The sequence below is a fragment of the Scomber japonicus genome, chromosome 16 (assembly GCF_027409825.1).
Source record: "Scomber japonicus isolate fScoJap1 chromosome 16, fScoJap1.pri, whole genome shotgun sequence".
NCBI lineage: Eukaryota > Metazoa > Chordata > Actinopteri > Scombriformes > Scombridae > Scomber > Scomber japonicus.
In genome coordinates, this window is record NC_070593.1 from 24,767,090 (window position 1) to 24,786,438 (window position 19,349).

The window sequence follows — 19,349 nt, forward strand, 5'->3', positions numbered from 1 at the left end:
GTATACGTATTATTGGTTGTTTTTGAGTTTCATAGATGGTTAAAATAGCCCGAGCATCATTCACAGCCGCACCACACAAACATGGCCGCGTCCCCGCCGTCAGACGTGAGCGTGAAAACTAAAGAAGACATGAACTCTGCGATGGAAACAGACGAGTGCTCGGCTGCTGAAAACGGAGGGGACGCCGAAAAGAAAGACGTACCTCAAACTGAACCAGAAACAGAGGAGCCTTTTAAAAAACCGTCTTTTTTCGCCATTAAACGTGCTAACGTGTCCGCTCCGTCCAAAGCTGCAGCGACAGAAACACGACATAGAAAAGACAACAACGGAGCTCAAGATGGAGATACCACTGAGAGTGTACCTGTCTGTCCTGTAATTGAGAGCAAAACGTCCGAAAAGGGAGAAGAAGAGAAGAGAATAGCTCATAAAGAGAAAGAAGTCGCTCCTGTCAGAAGTAAACCAGAAGCCAAACCGAGGGTGCTCCCTGCTAAAGGTCCTCCAGCTGGTAAATTCCCTCCTCTCCCATACACAGAGCCGACCTGGGGGGGCAAACCTCCAGATGATTCTTACTCCCTCGAAATCCTGAAAAACGGCACCATAGTGGACACTGTGCCCCTCACACACACTAGCTACTTCGTGGTGGGGCGCTTACCTGTGTGTGACGTCTCTCTGGAGCACCCCTCCATCTCCAGGTACCATGCCGTCATTCAGTACCGCGGGCAGCCGGGAGAGGAGCAGTCTGCCGGGGAGGAGAGCGGCTTTTATGTCCAGGATCTGGGCAGCACACACGGTACAGTGGTGAACAAGAATAAGATCCCCCCGAAGACCTATATCAGGATTAAAGTAGGACACGTGTTAAAGTTCGGTGGGAGCACGAGGCTGTTTATACTGCAGGTGAGGTCACGCGTCACACCTGCACGCGCACATCTCTATTTATACAGTTTTTATTTTGTTTTTATAAATGTTGTATTACTACAAACTACTAAAAACTGCAACAAAATAATACAAGAAACATTTCAAATTAAAAGCTCACTAGCTTTTTAATGTACTTAACTGTGAAATATTAGTTATTCATGTATACTACTACTTCAGTTCAACTGTACAAAATGCGTATCTATATGTATATCACTTAAAATCTATATGTATATCACATCAAACTATTACTATTACTACTATTGTTTTTACTGTCATTTAAGTGCATATTAATTTATGGACTTCGTCAAGGGCAGAATATCCATGTTTAACATATTTTAATACATTCATGAGTTCATATAATATTCTTTCTTAATATAAATATATATATATATATATATATTTATATATATATATATATATATATATATATAAAAGAAATGAAAGAAGGAAGCTTTCAGAATAAAAGCTCTCTAGCCCACTCCTGTTCATGATCATTGATATCTACTGCAGGCTGCAGCTTCTCACAGGGCTTAAACTGTATAATGAGGCAATCATTCAAGCCTTCAAAAGCTATTGTTACCTACTCTTATACAGCACAAAGCTTAAAGTGAAGTCAGACGGGCTCATGATTAAAATAAACACAGTGACTTATATCTGATTTTATTGGTTGTGTTTCTCGGTTACATCTCAACCAGATGCCAAGTGCAAAGTCATGTTAAATAAATCTAAGAGTGCCAAAACCACTTTTACCAAGTTTAGTGTTTACAATGTTAAAATATCCTGACACCTGACATTATAGGTATTGGATTTGAATGTAAGTGACAAAGAAAAAAATGTCAAGAAATGGTGAAAAGTGTCTGTCACAATTTACTTGAATCTGAATTTGAAGATGTCTTTACATCTTTAAATTGAGTTTACTGTCATGTAAAACAGGCAGAAGCAGCAACTCCTTTCAAAATAAGAGGCTGAAGCTTGAGTATGTCTGAATTTCTGCTTGAAATATAACTGAAGCGAATTAATAAATTATTAAAATAGTTGCATATTTGCTACAGGACAGTGGAGTTTTTGTTTTATTTTATAAAAGAGACACAAGTTAGTGTTAGGAAGGGTTGAGATTTTAATCTTGTGGTAATAGAAGAGTTCATTCCAGAAGAGAGAAGAGACTTAACCAAGATGAACGAGTGCAAGGTCATCTGAGTGATTAGACACCTGAGTGTCCAGAGGAGAGCAGTGGTCAGAGTGCAGGGTTTAGCACTGGTTAGGAGTCAGGAAGGAGCTGTGTGTGTGTGTGTGTGTGTGTCAGTGTAGTTAATCCAGATGGGTCTTGTGAGTTCAACATTTCTTATATGCTAGTAATAGCTTTAGGAAAGGATCTCCTCCTTTCTCTGAGTTACAGCAACCTATCACACTTTCCTTTAAGATGACAGAAGAGTTAAATAGAAGTGAAATATCTTTGACATTTCTCCTGCATTGCATCATCTGCCCTTTCTACATTTTCCTTCATCATTTTTTCATTTCTTACAAGAAACTATAAAGCATTCCTTCCCTCAAAACATACCAATAAAATAGTTCAGAATTACCCTTAAGCAAGGCTACAAATCATGTCTATAAATCTGCTGCTAATGCAGAACAACTCTCTGATCTCCTCTCTCTTCTCTTCTCCTGCAGGGTCCAGACTTTGACGAGGAAGAGGAGTCCGAGCTGACAGTGACGGAGCTGAGGGAGCGAGCCAGGAAACAGAAGGAGGAGTTGGAGAAGAGGATGATGGGAGACGGGTCCGACAACGACGATGACGACGATGACGACAAGGAGGGGGAGGAAAAGAGGGCTGGTGAACGCAACAAGGGCAAAGTGTCCGGCGAGGATTCAGGCTGCTCTTGGGGAATGGGTGAGCTTTTATTTCGGCACATCTGTGAAACGCATTTAAAGTGAGTAAAAAAAGATGCAAGTTTAATTTTTTTCCCTTTCACTCCATCTGCCTCCCACAGATGAGGAGGCGCTCCCGGAGGAAGACGAGAACGAGGAAAACCCCTTTTCAACAGAGTTCCAAGAAGACCAGGAAGCTGCCTACCTCAAAGACCCTAAAAAGGCTTTGCAGGGCTTCTACGACAGAGAAGGTAGGACAGGGAGCCACAATGTCAGAGACAATGTGCAAATAAAAAGAAAGTATAAATATGTTGACCTTTTATCTCAGGGGAGGAGCTGGAGTTTGAGTATGAAGACCAAAGCCATGGCAGCTGGCTCTGCAGAATAAAGTAAGTGACTTAAAAACACTAGATTTGTGATAATGAAGGTAAAGACGGTGCTTCTTGTGGCTCATTTTGTGTTATTCTCTGTCTTTGTCAGGCTGCCGGTGGACGATGCTCTGGGCAGACAGCTGGTTGCCGAGGTGACGCACACAGGGAAGAAGAAAGACGCAGCGGTCCAGTGCTGCCTGGAGGCTTGTCGGATGCTGGAAGCCAGAGGGCTGCTGCGGCAGGAAGCAGGTGAGACACAGATGAAAAGGAGGAATTGTGGAGAAGTTCCAGCTGGTTAGGATTGTAACGAGAGTTCTTCCTGTTTTTTTCTTTCTCAGTGTCCCGGAAGCGTAAAAAGAAGAACTGGGAAGACGAGGACTACTATGACAGCGACGATGACACCTTCCTAGATCGCACTGGTACCGTTGAGAGGAAGAGGCAGGAGAGGATGAAGAAGGCGGGAAAGATTGACGAGAGGCCTGACACCTATGAATCTCTGGTAAAACTCAAAATTGATCTGGTCTGGTTTGACTGTTGATAAAGTATAAAGTATAAGAGTTACACCTTTTTAGCCAACTTTTTACAAAAGGAAATTATGTTATGTAGGCCTCATTTTGACAACGCTTGTTGTCTTTTCTGGTCAAAATTGACCTGAAAGGACAACATGAGGGTTATACTGCTGGGAACTAGTGATATAATATAATAATAGTAAATTCATATTGTCTCTACCTTCTGTCATACTTTCATACTTTGCCAGATAGAATAGTGAAACAGGTGTTCTATTTAATTCTGTGTTGTATTGTTATATGTGCATATAAGTAAAGTATTTGTTATATTCAATGTGTATTGTTGTCTTCAATTCATGTATTCATCTTCTTTCATACAGGTGAGCAAACTGTCAGAGGTAGAGAAGGAGTTGGCAGAGACACAGAAAAAGCTCAACTCTGATGCTAAAGGTGAGTCTCTCTCTCTCTCTCTCTCTCTCTCTCTCTCTCTCTCTCTCTCTCTCTCTCTCTCTCTCTCTCTCTCTCTCTCTCTCTCTCTCTCTCTCTCTCTCTCTCTCTCTCTCTCTCTCTCTCTCTCTCTCTCTCTCTCTAGCCTGTGTGTGTGTGTGTGTGTGTCTCACTTTGCTCATCACCCCCCTCCTTCTCAGGATCATCCGGCTCTTCTAACGAGGACTCGCTGGACGCCTTCATGATGGCGGTGCGAAGCGAGGCAGCGATGGACGCCGTGGAGCGCAGGAAGCTTCACGTCCACATGGCCGACCTGCGCAAAGACGCCCAGCGTCTCCGCAAACTGGTGGAGCTCACACGACCTGCGCAGATGCCCTCACTGTTGCCCAGGTGACACTTAACATCCTATCAGATTTTATGGAACATCCCAAAAACTGAATGTTTGATGTTGATATTGACCTGATAATATGGCAACATATATTGCATTGTCCAAGAAATACTATTGTGGTCTGTGTTTGTGTGACAGTGGCAGCTCAGAGTCGGAGAAACCTAAGAGGAGTTTACCACTGTTTGGAGCCATGAAGGGAGGAAGCAAATTCAAACTAAAGACTGGTACCATTGGGGTCAGTGTTGTTTCTTATGTTTTCTAATCACCTGACTCTTTAATTCCCTTTTTAAAAAATAATTTTTATGTCTTTTATAGCTTTTATTTTCTACCATTGATGGGCTTTTTTTTCTCCTTATACAGAAGTTGCCTCCTAAGCGTCCAAACTTGCCGGCAGAGCTCTTCAACATGAAAGAACTTCCACCTAGTGGAGTGGAGGAGGAGGATGAAGAAGAAGAAGAGGAGGAGGAGGGGGCTGAAAAAAAAGAGGACGACAATGATGATGATGACGATGATAAAGAGTGTGCGAGTATCACTGAGTCTCACATGGACTCTGAAGAATCCAGCAGCTCCATATCCAGAGACAGATCCTCTTCAGGACAGCAAAGACCAGCACAGTCTCAAGATACAAAGGGTTAGATGTCAAAATAACCATTAACCACCTTAAAGAAACATACTTTTAAAAATCCTGTTACAGTATGTTTGTACGTTATAATAATTAATACCTCATAATACCACTGGGTGGCAGTAGATATGTAATATATAGAAACCAGATTGCTTGCTATTAATGCTTCTATGTTCATTTTCAAAACCTCTTATTTTTTTATTGATGTAATAAACAGCAACGTGCAGTGCTTTGATGTAGTTTCTCATATTTAAGTTTGGCATTTTTAGATACAGTCATATCTTTATGACTCACACCTGCAATATGAAGGTCATTAGAGAATTGTAGATGTGCACACATCCTCAAATAATCCATGTTTTATTATTTTTGTGTGATTTTTGCATCAGATCAAAGCCACAAACAGACGAAAGGCAACAAGTCCGCAGCAGAGCAGGCTCCACCGCAGAGCAGCAAACAGACCCCGACCACATCCAGCACAGGTGGGTTCTGTGTTTTATTATGGCTGCGTTAACCTGCACTCTATAACACTCTGATGGTGCTGCTGCTCTAACCTCACTACTATCTCCCTAGAATCCAGAGCAGAAGGAAGAGACACAGAGCCAGGTCCCAAAAAACCAGGGAAGAAGAAAGTCATGGGCCCCAGCAGGGTAGATATACAAACACACACACACACACACACACACACACACACACACACACACACACACCCCCAAAGGTATAAACTTAAATTCTAACTTACAGGAAAATGTGTGTGTGTATGTGGAATTTACTCCCATTTGTCTCCACAGCCACCCGTGCAGCTGTCAGGACAGTATCCAGAGGATGATCCTGATTATTGTGTGTGGGTGCCTCCTTCAGGTAAACTCACACATTCACAACCAGCTGATCCTGATTAACCATGCAGAGTTAATTAATGCCAATTTTTAGAATACAGCATTGCATGTCAGTGAGCTGCTGAGCTCATTGAAAGGGGAGGAAAAACCCCAGATTTTTGGTGAGAGGAAGTAAACAAGCTTTCATGGTCCATTTGTCAGCAGCAGAAATTGAAGCAACATTTTCATTGTTGGCCGAGGAACGCAGATCAAAGTCGCTTAAAAATGATAAGATAAAACTGGAGTAAAATCAACTTTGAACAGCTGCCAAACAGCTTCACACTCAGGGTCATGACTAATTGCACCGTGTCCTGTTTTAACACTTAGATTGCAAATCAACAGATGAAGAGTTTATTATTTTATGAACTTCTCGCATTTAGTTTCTGTGTAAACGTGAATTGATTTGACGCTGAAATGTTGCTTTTCTGCACTCACAGGTCAGACTGGAGACGGCCGCACGCACTTAAATGAAAAGTATGGCTACTGAGAGGAGGAAACATAAGAGATAAAACCCCAAAACACACAGCTTCTAGTGTCAGCACTGTCCATTAACCCTCCACCCATCCCATTTCCTGTGTGTGTGGCGGGGCGGGGGGGAGTTTGGCAGAAGTGTCCCAGCTCCTCTCACTGCTGTCATCGAGGGATTCAGAGAGCTACAAGTAGAGATGACACACGCCCCTTCATCTTTTTGAGGCTATTTGCACTCTTAAAAAAAAAAAAAGCCCACCAATCTAATCCACATTAAGTTGGCAAGCTTTTCGGGGGGGAATTGCCCCTTCACCCTCCTCCCTTCAGAGCAGACACTGGGCAGAAGGCCCGCTGGCACTTTCCACCCCCCCCTCTCCTCTCTGCGTATAATAGAGATGGGCCACAACTTGAGTTTTGTCTTTTTTTTTTCTCCACTCTTTTACATCATCCAAGCAGAAAATAGAAAGGGACAGAGCAGAAGCAGCTTAACTGATCTGAATTCAGCTTTCTGGTCTTTTGGCTGCTCCTCTTTTCAGTTTAAATCCACCTGACATCCAATCTGTATCCACCTCCCCTTATTTTGGCTTCAATCAATCGACTTGGCATAACCTTTTATTTATTTATTTTTCTTCTCCAAAGGAGAGAAAGAAAGAGAGAGAGAGAGAGTGTGTAGCAGGGAAGGGGAGAAAAGAGGGAGAGCATTGAAGCAGCTTTTCTGACCATCTGGACACTTGGATGGCTTACTGGATGAAACACAAGCTGATAATGACTCAAGCTACAGTAAGTGGAGTGTATGTGTGTGTGTGTCTATAGACTCAGACACTCACACACACACACACACACACTACCCAACCTTTTTCGAAGTTCTCTTTTTAACAAGATTGTCTTTATGAGCGAGTCAGCTTTTGGTGTTTGTTTGCTCATAGCAGGATTCCCACTCAGTGCTGTATAGTTGGGTAACTGCCATACTTTCCACTTCTTCTACTTTTGTCTCTTAAATGTAAACTGTATTTTCTTATATAAAATGTATAATAAAATTGTCTGTACATAACCTGAAAGTTGGTCTAAGTGCTTTTTTTTGAAAAACATACTTAAAATTCACCCCATTACACCCTCATATATTCGCTTCCCTCCAGATTTTCCACCTGCCCGTCCTCTCTGCTGTTCACCACCAGGCCTTCCACACGCCCAACCCAGTTTTGACGTCAGACTTTCTTTCTCCTCTCTTTCAAGCTCTCACACACACAAAGAGTGTTTCTCAGGGTATGATCTGGCACAAAGAGGCTTGCGGTCTTGGCTGCAGATCTTTGCCGTGATGTTCTGTGCTGTGACCTACTAATCACTGATGGAAAACAGATTTCTCTGCCTCAAACGCATAAGACGAGTCCTTTGTCCTTCCACCTGGCACATCCTCTTTGTACACACACGCACTGAAGATGATGTTCCGCTGATTATAATATAAGCCTATGATGAGGTGCAGTGATTCCTAACAGGCTTGATTAGGGTTATAGTGTTTACAGGGCTATTTGGCATGATCAAGATATTGTCTTATTAGGCCTTACATGTTTGTATCTGTGTGGTTGTATGCAATAAGATCAGCATCTTGAACAAGCAACCTAGCTTTAACTAGCTTGTATAACATGGGTGAATGAAAGAATTAAAGCAGCTCTTGATGGTGGATGCAAGCTGCTAAACAAGCGTCAACAAGTATTGGTGCATTCCAGTTGTACTCGGAAGTCAGAATTTCTGAGTTTCCACTTGGAAATTTGAACTGGAATGCCCCCTGAAGTTGGATTTCCAACTTGGAAAGTCGGATGAACCTCACCAGCTCCGACCTCAAAATCCAAGATGGATGTCCTGTGAATCAACAGTGTGAAAGTTGTACTAATATCCTGTTTATTAGCAGTTTTTCCATATTTGTGTCTCATTAATCAGTGCCACACACAACACTGTCCAACTTCTATCAGTGGGCATGTTGCTGTACTGTATGAGCAAAATACAGCAAAATGCACTTTTACTAACTAGTATTGCTATCAGTAGCTAACTAACTGGAACGAACAAACTTAGGTTTGACATCATTCCCTGCTCCAACTTCTGAGGTAAATGGAACGCAGACTATATATTAAGTATGTCTTCATATTAGCGTTTTATTTTGAACTTGGCAAGATTGGCTAGGAGACATTCTGTTACAGCAGCATTTATTTTTTTGGTCACTTTAGGGGCAGAAGGCTAAAAATACAAAATTAATATCTTACAAAGTGGATATGTGTTGGCAAACATTTGCCTATTTACACTAACAACCAGTTACACAGCAGCAGTAGTATTTATTTGGAGTTATGTTTGTCTTTTCTGTTTTCTAGCTCCTGAGGGAAATATCTGCATCTTTAACTTCTAAATCTTTAACTTCATTGCTAACTGTGTGTGTGTGCTGTTTAGTGCTAGACAAGTAATATACAGTATGTTTTTTCACTGAAAATAGCTTAAAACCATAACAATTAGCTAAAATATGCTATGTTGAGCTAAGGTGAACTGTGTATTCAGGGGATAATTCTATATGGGTTTGCCTCCACAGTTAACTACATTCACATTATGGACTGCCATTTGACCAATTATGAATATCACAAATACTAGTTAGTGCAGCTTTAAAGATTTACTGTTTGCTATGGGATTTAGGAGCTGTTTTGCCAATAACGTGGAAATACCTCAGCAACATTTATGGTAGGCTAACACTGAGTTTCAAGGAGAGAAAAACATCTTGAAAAGTATCTTGTGACAAATTTAGCTTTGATGCTTCTTGGCATAGATTCTACACGTCTCTGGAGGTCTACTGGAGGAATGAACAGCAATCTTCTAAAAAATACCTTCTTTGGTGTTTTGATGATAGCAGTGAGAGCACTGTCCATCACGTCAATACAAAATCTCCCGTGGGTGTTCAGAAGAGTTGAGGTCAAGTAATTTATCACCAACCGTTCAATGAGCCTTGAATGGAAGCATCTGTATTCATTATGTTCCTCCACTCTTTCATTCATGCATTTCCTTGAATTGATCACCTCTGAGTATTTATGTCACAGGATGATATTGATTCAAATAAAATAATCTCCTTAACAAGAGGCCACAGGGCATTTATTGATTCATTTTGTGCAACAAGGGACGAAAAACATGTCACATTGTTACATTCACTTCGGCGAAATCTTAGTTACAGTGGTGACATTGTGTTTAAATCGATTATCAGCTCGTTTCCAGAGCTGAGAACTACCTCAAGTTTCATTCAACACAACAGGAATGTCATTTCAAGGCATTAAGAGATCTTTAGAAACACTGGGATGTCTTACATATACCAGTGGTCCTCTTCTACCTAGAAAGTAATGAGGTACAATATTGGAAAAAAAAAATGGCACACTACAAGTAGGCTATGCGTAACACAGCACCAGATACACTTGCCAAATGTGCAGCAAACTATACTCATACTTCCTTATTTCAACATACCGCTCTTTCTGCAAAACAGTGGAATTCATGCAAGAAAAGAGGATACAAGTACTTACAAGTACTTTGACCTGGACTAATATTCATTAAGAAACGTACATCATCAAAAGGTCAAAGGTCGACTATTGAACTACAATCATACATTTTTGTTACAGCTCGTCATGACCTGCATATTCAAATAGCACATCCAATAAAGGTTGTTTCATCTCGACAATTACAGGACATCCGTCGACTCACCTCGCTGTGTTTACAATATGAAGTTACCAAGAACCTTACAAGATGTCCAGTAATCACATCAAAGGAAGAAACCTTGGAACCATTTGATTGTCTTACATGCATTATTTCCCTTGAAAGCCCAAAACTTAAGTCAGGTTGTAGCCATGTCCCTTTTGTACCACCTCTGGTCCATCGTCCATATGTGTTTCTTGATCGTTCCCTTTCCAATCATAGGATCTTTTTCAGTGACGGCAATACAATATGCAATACCTGAAATATCCTTAGAAATGTTTCGTTTAGGCCATTTTATTCTCCAAATGTTCCTGATGATTCCACGTGGAGAATAATGATCAAAGTGACAGCGTTTACAGGGTGGGATTACCTGAGTGTGCAATAGTTCGACCATCAATACAAATGTCTTTCAAGCGGTCCATTTCATTAACAGTTGCTCCTTGGTCTCGCTGCAGAAGCCACAAAAAAAAGAAAGAAAAAAAAAGCAGCTGTCTGGGAATGAAGAAGCGGGGGGGAGGGCTGGTGTGGGGAGAAGATTATCTGGCAGTGAGTAAATTTCCTTATGAGCAGGGAGGATCCTCGGACGGAGTCAGGGGGCCGCAGGAGGGCACTGTGCTCAGGGACCGGAAGGCGAAGATGGAGGGATCGTAGGTGTACCTGGGCGGTGGACGACTGCTGGTCAAATTCTGTAGATGTAAAAAGAGAGAGATAAGTTTCATGTTGAGTGACAGGCGTGTCAAGAAGTAGGTGTTTGGGTTAATCCAGCTTGTGAGCTTTATCGGGTGGAGATGGCATGTGCCAAAGGGTCGGGATTACCTGCCAAACTTTAATTGGTATGGTATGATTGGTGTATCGGTTTGTGTAAGTAGTGATGTTGGATGTCGGTAAATGTGTAGCAGCGTCATGAGAAAAGGGAACTGAAAAAAGCAGCGGTGGGAAAATGACTGCGCTTCGTTACTACGTTTTCACTCTTTCCTTTTTTTGTCATTCGCGCCGCAGGTTCGATGACATAAATGCTTTTCCACTCACACAGACGCCCCCCCCCGCCCCCCCTCTCTGAGCTGAACCCTCGCTTCTTGTGGCTCTACAAGCCCTCCGTCTAAAATTAGCCCTGGTCATTTTCCTCCCTGCAGGAAACGACAGGAAATGACTTTGTTGGATTTGGCAGTGAGGCAGCACTTTCTCCAGAGCCTGCTGAAGGGGAGCGAAGTTTGAGAAGGTGGTGAGAGTGAGAGAGAACCTCGGGATAGATGGACTCAGTGTAATTAGTACATTTTCCCATGGGTCTAACGGAAAGCTTAAGTGAGCGTGGGCTGTGTGTGTGTGTGTGCTCGGTGTCAAGCATGTTTCTCTTTGCAGGCACCTCTCTGAGAACTTGTCATGAATGCGTCTCTGCGACTGAGTGAGATAGTGAGAGAGTGCCCACTGCTGCTGGAAAAGTACTCAGTGACATCAGTGCATATGAAATAAGCTCCATTAGCAGTGCATGTGAGGCTACAGGTGTTGCTATGACTTCAGACGACATCTTCGGGGATTCGACGCTGACAACTGAGCCGCAGTAACGTGGCAACAATTCCCATAACCACTTAGAGCGGTTTTATCTACCAATGTTAAAATAAACAGGCAAAAAAAAAAGGAAAAAAAAGTGAGAGGTAGAGAGACAAGTCGCAGCTCGAGAACAAGTTACAGTAAAACTTGATAGATGTGAACTGTTCTCCATATGGTAGCTGCAAGTCAGTCCAACTGCGGGGGAGTCATAGATCAGGATGGCTCCCTGTCCACGTTTGCAATCCCCCTTGGAGTTCTGTCTTGGTCACATCTGCAGTTTGATGGACATTTAAGGCCCAGACGGGTCAAACAAAGTACAAGTCCCACAAGTCCTTCAGTTTGTGGAAACCACTAATATCACATGCAGGAGTTGGAAGGCTAAGTTAAAACACCAGTAAGACCTCACTCATCTCCCGCCTGCTGCTAGATATTTATTTTGCCCCTAATCTGCACATTGAAATACTTTCAACAAGTGGTGTCAGGCCTTCTGTTGTTGCAATGGTTTGACACTGTGGGAAATATTCTTGTCTACTTTTTTTTTGTTTTTATGATAAATATGACGCTACCGCTAGCAGGTCAGCTAAGTGTATAGACTGGAAGCACAACACTCTTGCTATAACCTGCGAAGCCACATGACCAATGACTGTCACATGACTGACAGAAACATCCAAAGGTGTCAGTTGGTTACTTTTTGGTAGGCTTGTCAGCTTGTCTGTGTGTACTATAAGAAGGTACACACTAAAGGAGAGAGAAGTGCTTCTTCGTTCTTTCACCTCAGTTTCGACAAACTGATCGAAATAATGCAAGAAACAACTCCAAAATGTTCACCAAAAATTCACCATAACTAACAGTTGTTCATTCATTGTGTCTAGAGTACCCTTTTCTAAAATTAAAGCAACAATGTCCAACCCAATCCTATTAGAGTTCCCACTCAGCCCATAGCCTTTACATCGTGATGATGTCACCATTTTTTAAAATGGCTTTTCTCAGCTCAAGGTAGGTTTTACAAAAATAAAACCTTCATGAATCAAAACTTCTTAATTGACCTTGTCTGCTGTTCGTGGTGTCTTGTCAACAGTTTTACAGACTTCTCTTTTGTCGTCTTGTAGTCTCAGGGGGACTTTTTGCTGCAATATCACAAGTTGGCTGATTGGATGAGAGGCAGTGCCCTAGTCAGTTCTTATAATACAACCATGGACAGTGCTAGCCTGGTAACCTCATCGGTCACCTGACATATTGTAAGCAGCTAGGTGGCTTTGCCCAAAGGTAACAAAGTTACCATCATTTAATCCATACAAAGACCAAGATGGAAAAAATATTCCAACATTCTTCATTCTGAGATAACTTGGCTGCTGGCAGTAGCTTCATATATGATGGACAGGCATGAGTTGTATCAATCTTCTCATCTAACTCTTAATGAAAAATAAAGAAAGTTAATGACCATATATTCAGAAATGTCAAACTATTCCTTTAACATCATTGTGTTCTAATGCTAAAACAAAACATAACTTTACATCACATCCACATCATGTAGTTTCCTTCAATCAAAAAAAATCAAAGCGCATTTTCCTTTTACTCTCTCCATATCTGCCCCATTTCCCTCACCTCGATCAATCTTCACCTCCCCAAAATCTTTCTTTACGGTGGCTGAAACCAGACGCCATCACTTCTGCCTGTTACAGCCTGGGAAGCTCTCATCACCCCCCCACCTCCCAAACACACATACCCCTAGAGGGGGAAGGCCTCACCGGCAGCGGCCAAAGCTGTGTTTTTCATACTGCTTCCACATGACCCCCACCCCCAACCCCTTAAAACACACACACACACACACACACACACACTCACTCACTACCACCACCATCGACCTCCTCAACCTCTTAACAACTCCCATGCTTGAATGCTTGAATCCAATCTCCAAGCAGGGGCCCCATCCAGGTCCAGTGTCTCTCCTGGATCCAGGCCAGGAAAGTGAGGGTCCAACAGATAAAAGGAGGGGGGGGGGACAAAGAGAGAGAAAGCAGCAGAGAAAAGATGTAACAGAGGAGGAGAGGTGGGATGGGCTCACGGTACAGAGTGGTACAAAGGGGGAGCGAGAGTCAACACGAGCCTCCAAATGGCTCATCAATCCCCAAGACTGGCTGTGTACTCTCTTCAAGGAAATCTATCAACTGGAACAGACCCAGGGCCCACAGACGTCACCGACGGGGACGACAACACTACCAACTCCACCAGTGAGAACACGGGATAATGAGCAATATCTCTGTGTATCAGCCGAGCTAAACAGATAGCAGCCGGTCAGGCTATAAATGGAAAATGACTTCATCCCTGGAAATACACCACGAGGGAACCGCAAAAAAAACACTCTTCCTCCTCTTCTTCCTCCTCCTCCTCAGCTCCATCTCTCATCACCACTCTCTTGTTCTCCCTCAACCGCTCTCAAGCATCACTTTATGTACACAAATTTGCTCGTACCTCCCTCTCGCTTCTATGTGGAGCGACCTAGATGCTGTTACAGTTTGGTGTATAGATGTGTGTGTGTGTGTGTGTGTGTGTTTGTGTGTGTGTGTGTACATAAACAAGTGTGTGATGAGCTTTCCATTGACACCATCCCACACGAGGTGATAATAACGTCACTTTTCTCACCACACTGTGCATCCTTCTGGAGTGGCCCGCTCCGTGCCAAGATGCCCGGGCTTGTTCCACTCCGACTGCTTTTCTGACGTGCTTCCCTCACTCACTACAAACACACTCTACCAAAAACCTGTGCACGGTGGCAGTGCTCAGTTGGTGGATGTTTATAAAGATATAATGTTTAGGCCTGAACTAGGCCTGTCATGATAACTATTTTGGTTGGACAATATATTGTCTCAGAAATAATCGCGATAAACAATATTATTGACGTACACAGTGAGGAATGGAGGACACTACTCACTTAGCCAATGTGACATGAATAACCTCTTAGCTGCTAATGTGAAGTGTGGCAATACTGAGGTCCATGATAAGTCCATATATAGACATGATGACGGTGATAATTACATTATTGTACAATAAGCCAATAATTATTGTGACAGGTCTAGGAAGATCACTGGTGATGAAAATGTCTTTGTGTTTACAAAGCTATTTAGCAGAGTAGAATGTACACAACAATTTTAAGACCACTAATGGGACAAGTGGAAAGCCGGGCGATTAAAGGTTGTTGAGTGAGATCAAGAGATCAAATGAGACCGGCCTGAAAAAAAGAGACAAGGGTGCATTTTTTCCCTTTTTGTTGCTTTGTTTACCCCACTGATACCTATAAGACATAGTTTAGCTCGTGTGCTGTTTTGCAAAAGGAATGTGATAGCGCTATCAGATTTGCAGACGTCTCAGGCATGGCTCTGTTGCTCGAATGGCATGGGAACAAACGCTGTTGCCAGATGCTGTCACAGTATGCAGTTGGACGGACATCAAGGTGCTGGCGACGAGACGGGCCGGGCTGTTCACGGGGGCCCGAGCAACCCTTATCGTGGCTGTAATGGACACCCTGATCTGGACCGGCTATTGTGGTTGAGCATAAAAAGGAACAGCAGTGTGTGAGTGTGTGTGTGCGTGTGTGTGTGCATTCAAATTCATACCACTTGTGTAAACAACTTATCTTTATGACAGGCAATCACAGAAAAGTTTTTAACCTAGGGTAAATTGAGCACATTCATCATGGTGATATACAACAGGAGGGTTTTTTGTCCGTTTACGATGGGATAGCGTACGTTGAATAAAAAATGAACTCACCCGGATCTTTATAGTCCGCGTTTTCCCTCCGCAGTTCTTTTTCAGCAGCATTTTCTGTGGAGGACAAGAATGTAGAATGACAACTATGAAGAGGATGCAGCTCCTTTCTCTCAACATGAGTAAACCTTCTGCGGCGGCGTCTTTTATGTGTCTCACAAACCCCAGAACTCTGCATGCTTTATCTCATACAGTTTAATAAACAGTCACTGTGTACATACCAGGTTTATGTGCATGTGAATGTTGATTCTAACTGTATATATTTCACTGAAATGAAACCTTTTCAAACATTTTAAGAGCAACATCGTGAACATCGGCAGTCAATTGATTCAAGATGATCAAGGAAGTGGGGCGAATCCAGCTGTCGCACTAAACAGTCAGTCAATGAAGCTTATGCAATATCCTGTCTCCCACTCCCCTCCATGTCCACGCAGCTACACTGTTCTCCAAAAAAAAAAAAAAAAAAAAAAAAAAAGCAGCGGGGGTGGAGGGACCACACAATCATGGAATTGTCTCGAGTTGGGGAGGTAGCTTCTAAGGGGGAAGGGAGCTCAGGGAAGAATGGAAACACAAGACTCCTGCTGTTGTGATGTGGGAGAGAGCTGGTGTGCACTTGCCCTCATGCTCACCTCCTGCCAACCCTTATCTTTTTTCAAATCACTGGCACCACAGTTCATTTGGGTGCAAGCTGCTTGAAGAAAGAAAAAACCCCATCAAGATAAGGTAAAAATGATGAGCATTTTTATACTGTATGGGATCAAATGACTCAGTGTTGTACAATTATCAACTTTCTAAGGTTGAGCTTTACACATTATCTCCCTCAATATTAAAATGATAACTGATATTGATCTTTTTTTTTTTTTGTCCTGATCTTGCTTCAACCTACACAATAGAGTCATCGTGACCACCACCAGCCCACACAAGCCCCCTACATACATGAGTGACGTCCAACAGGTTGGGAGTGACGCACACATTACAAATAAAAGGAATAAAATATAAAAATGGACAATCTTTTCAACAGTTTTAAGGTGTGCTCTAAGAGTGGATTATCTTTATTATTGCATTTAATTATTGGATTTGTTTTGTTTTCAGTGATTTATGACATTTTAAATTGAAGAATTGAATGGACCTCATCCAAATAAGCCTTATCTAGGCCAGCTGTTGCTTTTTTTTTATCTACTCTTCCAAATGCTTATCTACTTTCTAAATTGATGATGCTTTGACAAAGTTCCCATCATGAGAAAGTTTCATGTCTCAGCAAGCGGCTTTGCAGACTTTAATGACATGAACAGAAAGCCAGTGTCTCCTCAGACGTCAGGAAAAGTCTCAAAAACAATGTTACGCTTAAAAAATGTCTGGCAAGAATGTACGCTAGTAAGAAGAGCCACTACATGTTTAAACACTGTAACAGCCCATTAAGCAAAGCATATTTTTTCTTCTGTTTATAGAGTTGTTCCACTTGCGTGTGCAGATCCCAACATTTTTCAAAACGTCATCGAACGAGCTGCTAAACAGACATCTGCCACGCAAACTGTTGCTCTCCTGCGATAATCAGGTTAACAAACAATCGAGCCACCACATCTGAGCAATTGGACGTGGATTAACATGCACGGGGGATTATGAGAGACGAAAAGAAAACAACCTGCTGACCTTTTAACTCTGCCTCAGAGGGAAAATGATGAAATAAATGAATATAGGCCAGTCACATGGCCGTGGATTAGCAGAGTGTAACAATGACAACTTTGATCGCAGGTTTTTATTCTTCCCACATCAAAGAGGAATCTTCACCAGTTCATATATAACATCATAACTTCTCAATTGGAGCTCTAATAAGAGATATTTGAAAAGTCTGCTGTCTAAAATGGATTTCTTTGGGAATATGACACGAAGGATGTTTTGTAACACATCCTAAATATAAGTAGTGCACTGCTCCTCCACCTACCTCACATATCACACACTATTCCCATGGATGACACCTTTAAATTGCTTTTTTTTTAACACTCCAAAGCAGCATCCCTGAAACAAATGACATGGTGACAGTGTGGAAGTCAAGGCTTACTTTGAGACTGGAAGTTGTCCAGCTAAAGGGTTAATGGGAGACTGGAGCCCTGTCTGCAAGCTACCTCTATAGGCCCCCTATTGTATTCCTGCAGCACCTCCCATTCCACTTGACTGAGTGCACACACACACACACATACACACACACACACACACACACACACACACACACACACACACACACAGATACAGCAACAAACTCACAGACAGGAGGATGCACATGCAGACACAAAAAGACGAGATGATAGACGCGTACCCCAGCGCGACACACACACACACACACACACTCTCTCCTCTTCTTTTTTTTTTTCCTTTTCACCCCTCTTATTGCTGCCCGCTGTCTCTCATCATCTGTTCCTTCCCTCTAAAAACCCCATGGACATATGGACCCCTGAAACCTGCAGTTTCTCTATCTGCAAACACACACACACACCCTTTCCCATCCGTAGTGTGGGCCAACAAGTCTATTGGATTTTAATGATTAGTGAACCGGCTTCTCCATGACTCATTAGTGGCTGTCGTTTTTCTGTTGTTTATTTAATCCTCTCCTTCTGCCTCCACCCCTCCATCGTTTCCCCTAGCTCGCCAGCCTTTGTGAGAAAACGAGGGCGGACATCTGCCGTCCGTGCCTCCCTCTCCTTCATCCCTCTCCAGCCAGACCACCGTGGTGGCGAGCGTCCGGCTATGGAAAGGGAAGACTTTGTTTGCTTGTGCGAGCGTGCGTATTTTGTGTGGCCGTGCGTGTGTGTATGTGTGTGTGTGTGTGTGTGTGTGTGTGTGTGTGTGTGTGTGTGGAGGGAAACCGGGTAGACCTCTTTGTATTTATGGAGCAAATCCACAGCCCAACATAACTGTTTGTGTTGTTCAGTGGGTGGCATCATCTGTTTGGTGCTTTCGACATTTTCACTGGAAATCACACATTATTACAGAGGCAGGTAGTAACAACTGTACTGATGCTGCCAGGATATATATATATATATATATATATACTTTTTTAGACCAAGTGGCATTCACTGAATACTTTAAAGTATTTTGCATAAAGTGAATTTAGCTAACAATAAGACGTGTGAGATAATGTATCACATCCTGTTAGAAAGGTTCAGCATATTTTATAAATATCCTGTTTAGTTCAAAGAAATGTTTGTTCCTCTTTTCTGCCCCGTAGACAAAAGCAGTTCAGAAAACTACATAAAGAATAAGAAGGAAAGTGATTACGTGTGTTATATGACATTATTTTGGACCCTGCTAATTAAGAAGTAAGGTTTTCTCCAAGCTAAACACTGCACTGATGCTGACTGACGGATAAGTAGTGCATCAGTGATATTAGAGATTACTAATATGATAATTATGCAGATAACACTTATTAGTTGCTAATTATCCTTAGAACATGACTACATAGTTACTTTGCAGTGCATCTACTCAACTACTGTTATAATGTACAGATATGAGGTGCTTCTACTTTACTTGACTATCTTTATTTCATATTACTTCTTAGTCTACTGTACTTATTACAATGAGTTTAACAAATACAATGTATCGCTACAGATTAAACTACCCAATAGGATCTAAAGTAGTTCTATCTAATAAAATATATCATAGTGTACCACTCACTATGGCCATTTTACTGCACTGACTTCTTTTACTTTTGATTTGGTTATATGTGATTTTACTTAGGTAACATTTTAATACAGCACTTTTACTTGTAATAGAGTTTTATGTTTAATGATGTAGTATTGCTGGTTTTAGTAAAGGATTAAAGGATCTTCCTTCACCACTGTCATGTTTTTAAGTCAATAATTAAGCCAAACTAGC

At 42.1% G+C, this 19,349-nt stretch overlaps 2 protein-coding genes across 3 annotated transcripts in view; one reads left to right on the top strand and one right to left on the bottom strand.

Moving 5' to 3' along the window:
* slc4a1ap (solute carrier family 4 member 1 adaptor protein) lies at nucleotides 1–7,595 on the top strand. Its single transcript, XM_053335551.1, has 14 exons — nucleotides 1–894; nucleotides 2,584–2,803; nucleotides 2,904–3,032; nucleotides 3,110–3,170; nucleotides 3,262–3,401; nucleotides 3,491–3,651; nucleotides 4,039–4,108; nucleotides 4,306–4,495; nucleotides 4,632–4,728; nucleotides 4,854–5,124; nucleotides 5,502–5,594; nucleotides 5,686–5,762; nucleotides 5,904–5,973; nucleotides 6,425–7,595. Exons 1-14 carry the CDS (start codon nucleotides 82–84, stop codon nucleotides 6,472–6,474), a joined length of 2,442 nt encoding a protein of 813 aa, XP_053191526.1. The 5' UTR covers nucleotides 1–81; the 3' UTR covers nucleotides 6,475–7,595.
* The window catches only part of si:dkey-16j16.4 (uncharacterized), a 23,210-nt gene continuing 10,432 nt past the window's right edge, over nucleotides 6,572–19,349 (bottom strand). Inside the window, exons 4-6 of one of the 2 annotated variants that reach the window (XM_053335554.1) lie at nucleotides 15,483–15,536; nucleotides 10,683–10,852; nucleotides 6,572–6,582 (exon numbers count right to left, since the gene is read on the bottom strand). In XM_053335554.1, the coding sequence (XP_053191529.1) occupies nucleotides 10,727–10,852; nucleotides 15,483–15,536 (180 nt within the window). In that variant the 3' untranslated portion in view covers nucleotides 6,572–6,582; nucleotides 10,683–10,726. Of the gene's footprint in view, nucleotides 6,583–9,562; nucleotides 10,853–15,482; nucleotides 15,537–19,349 lie in introns of those variants that run through there. The other variant, XM_053335553.1, reaches the window with a different exon arrangement.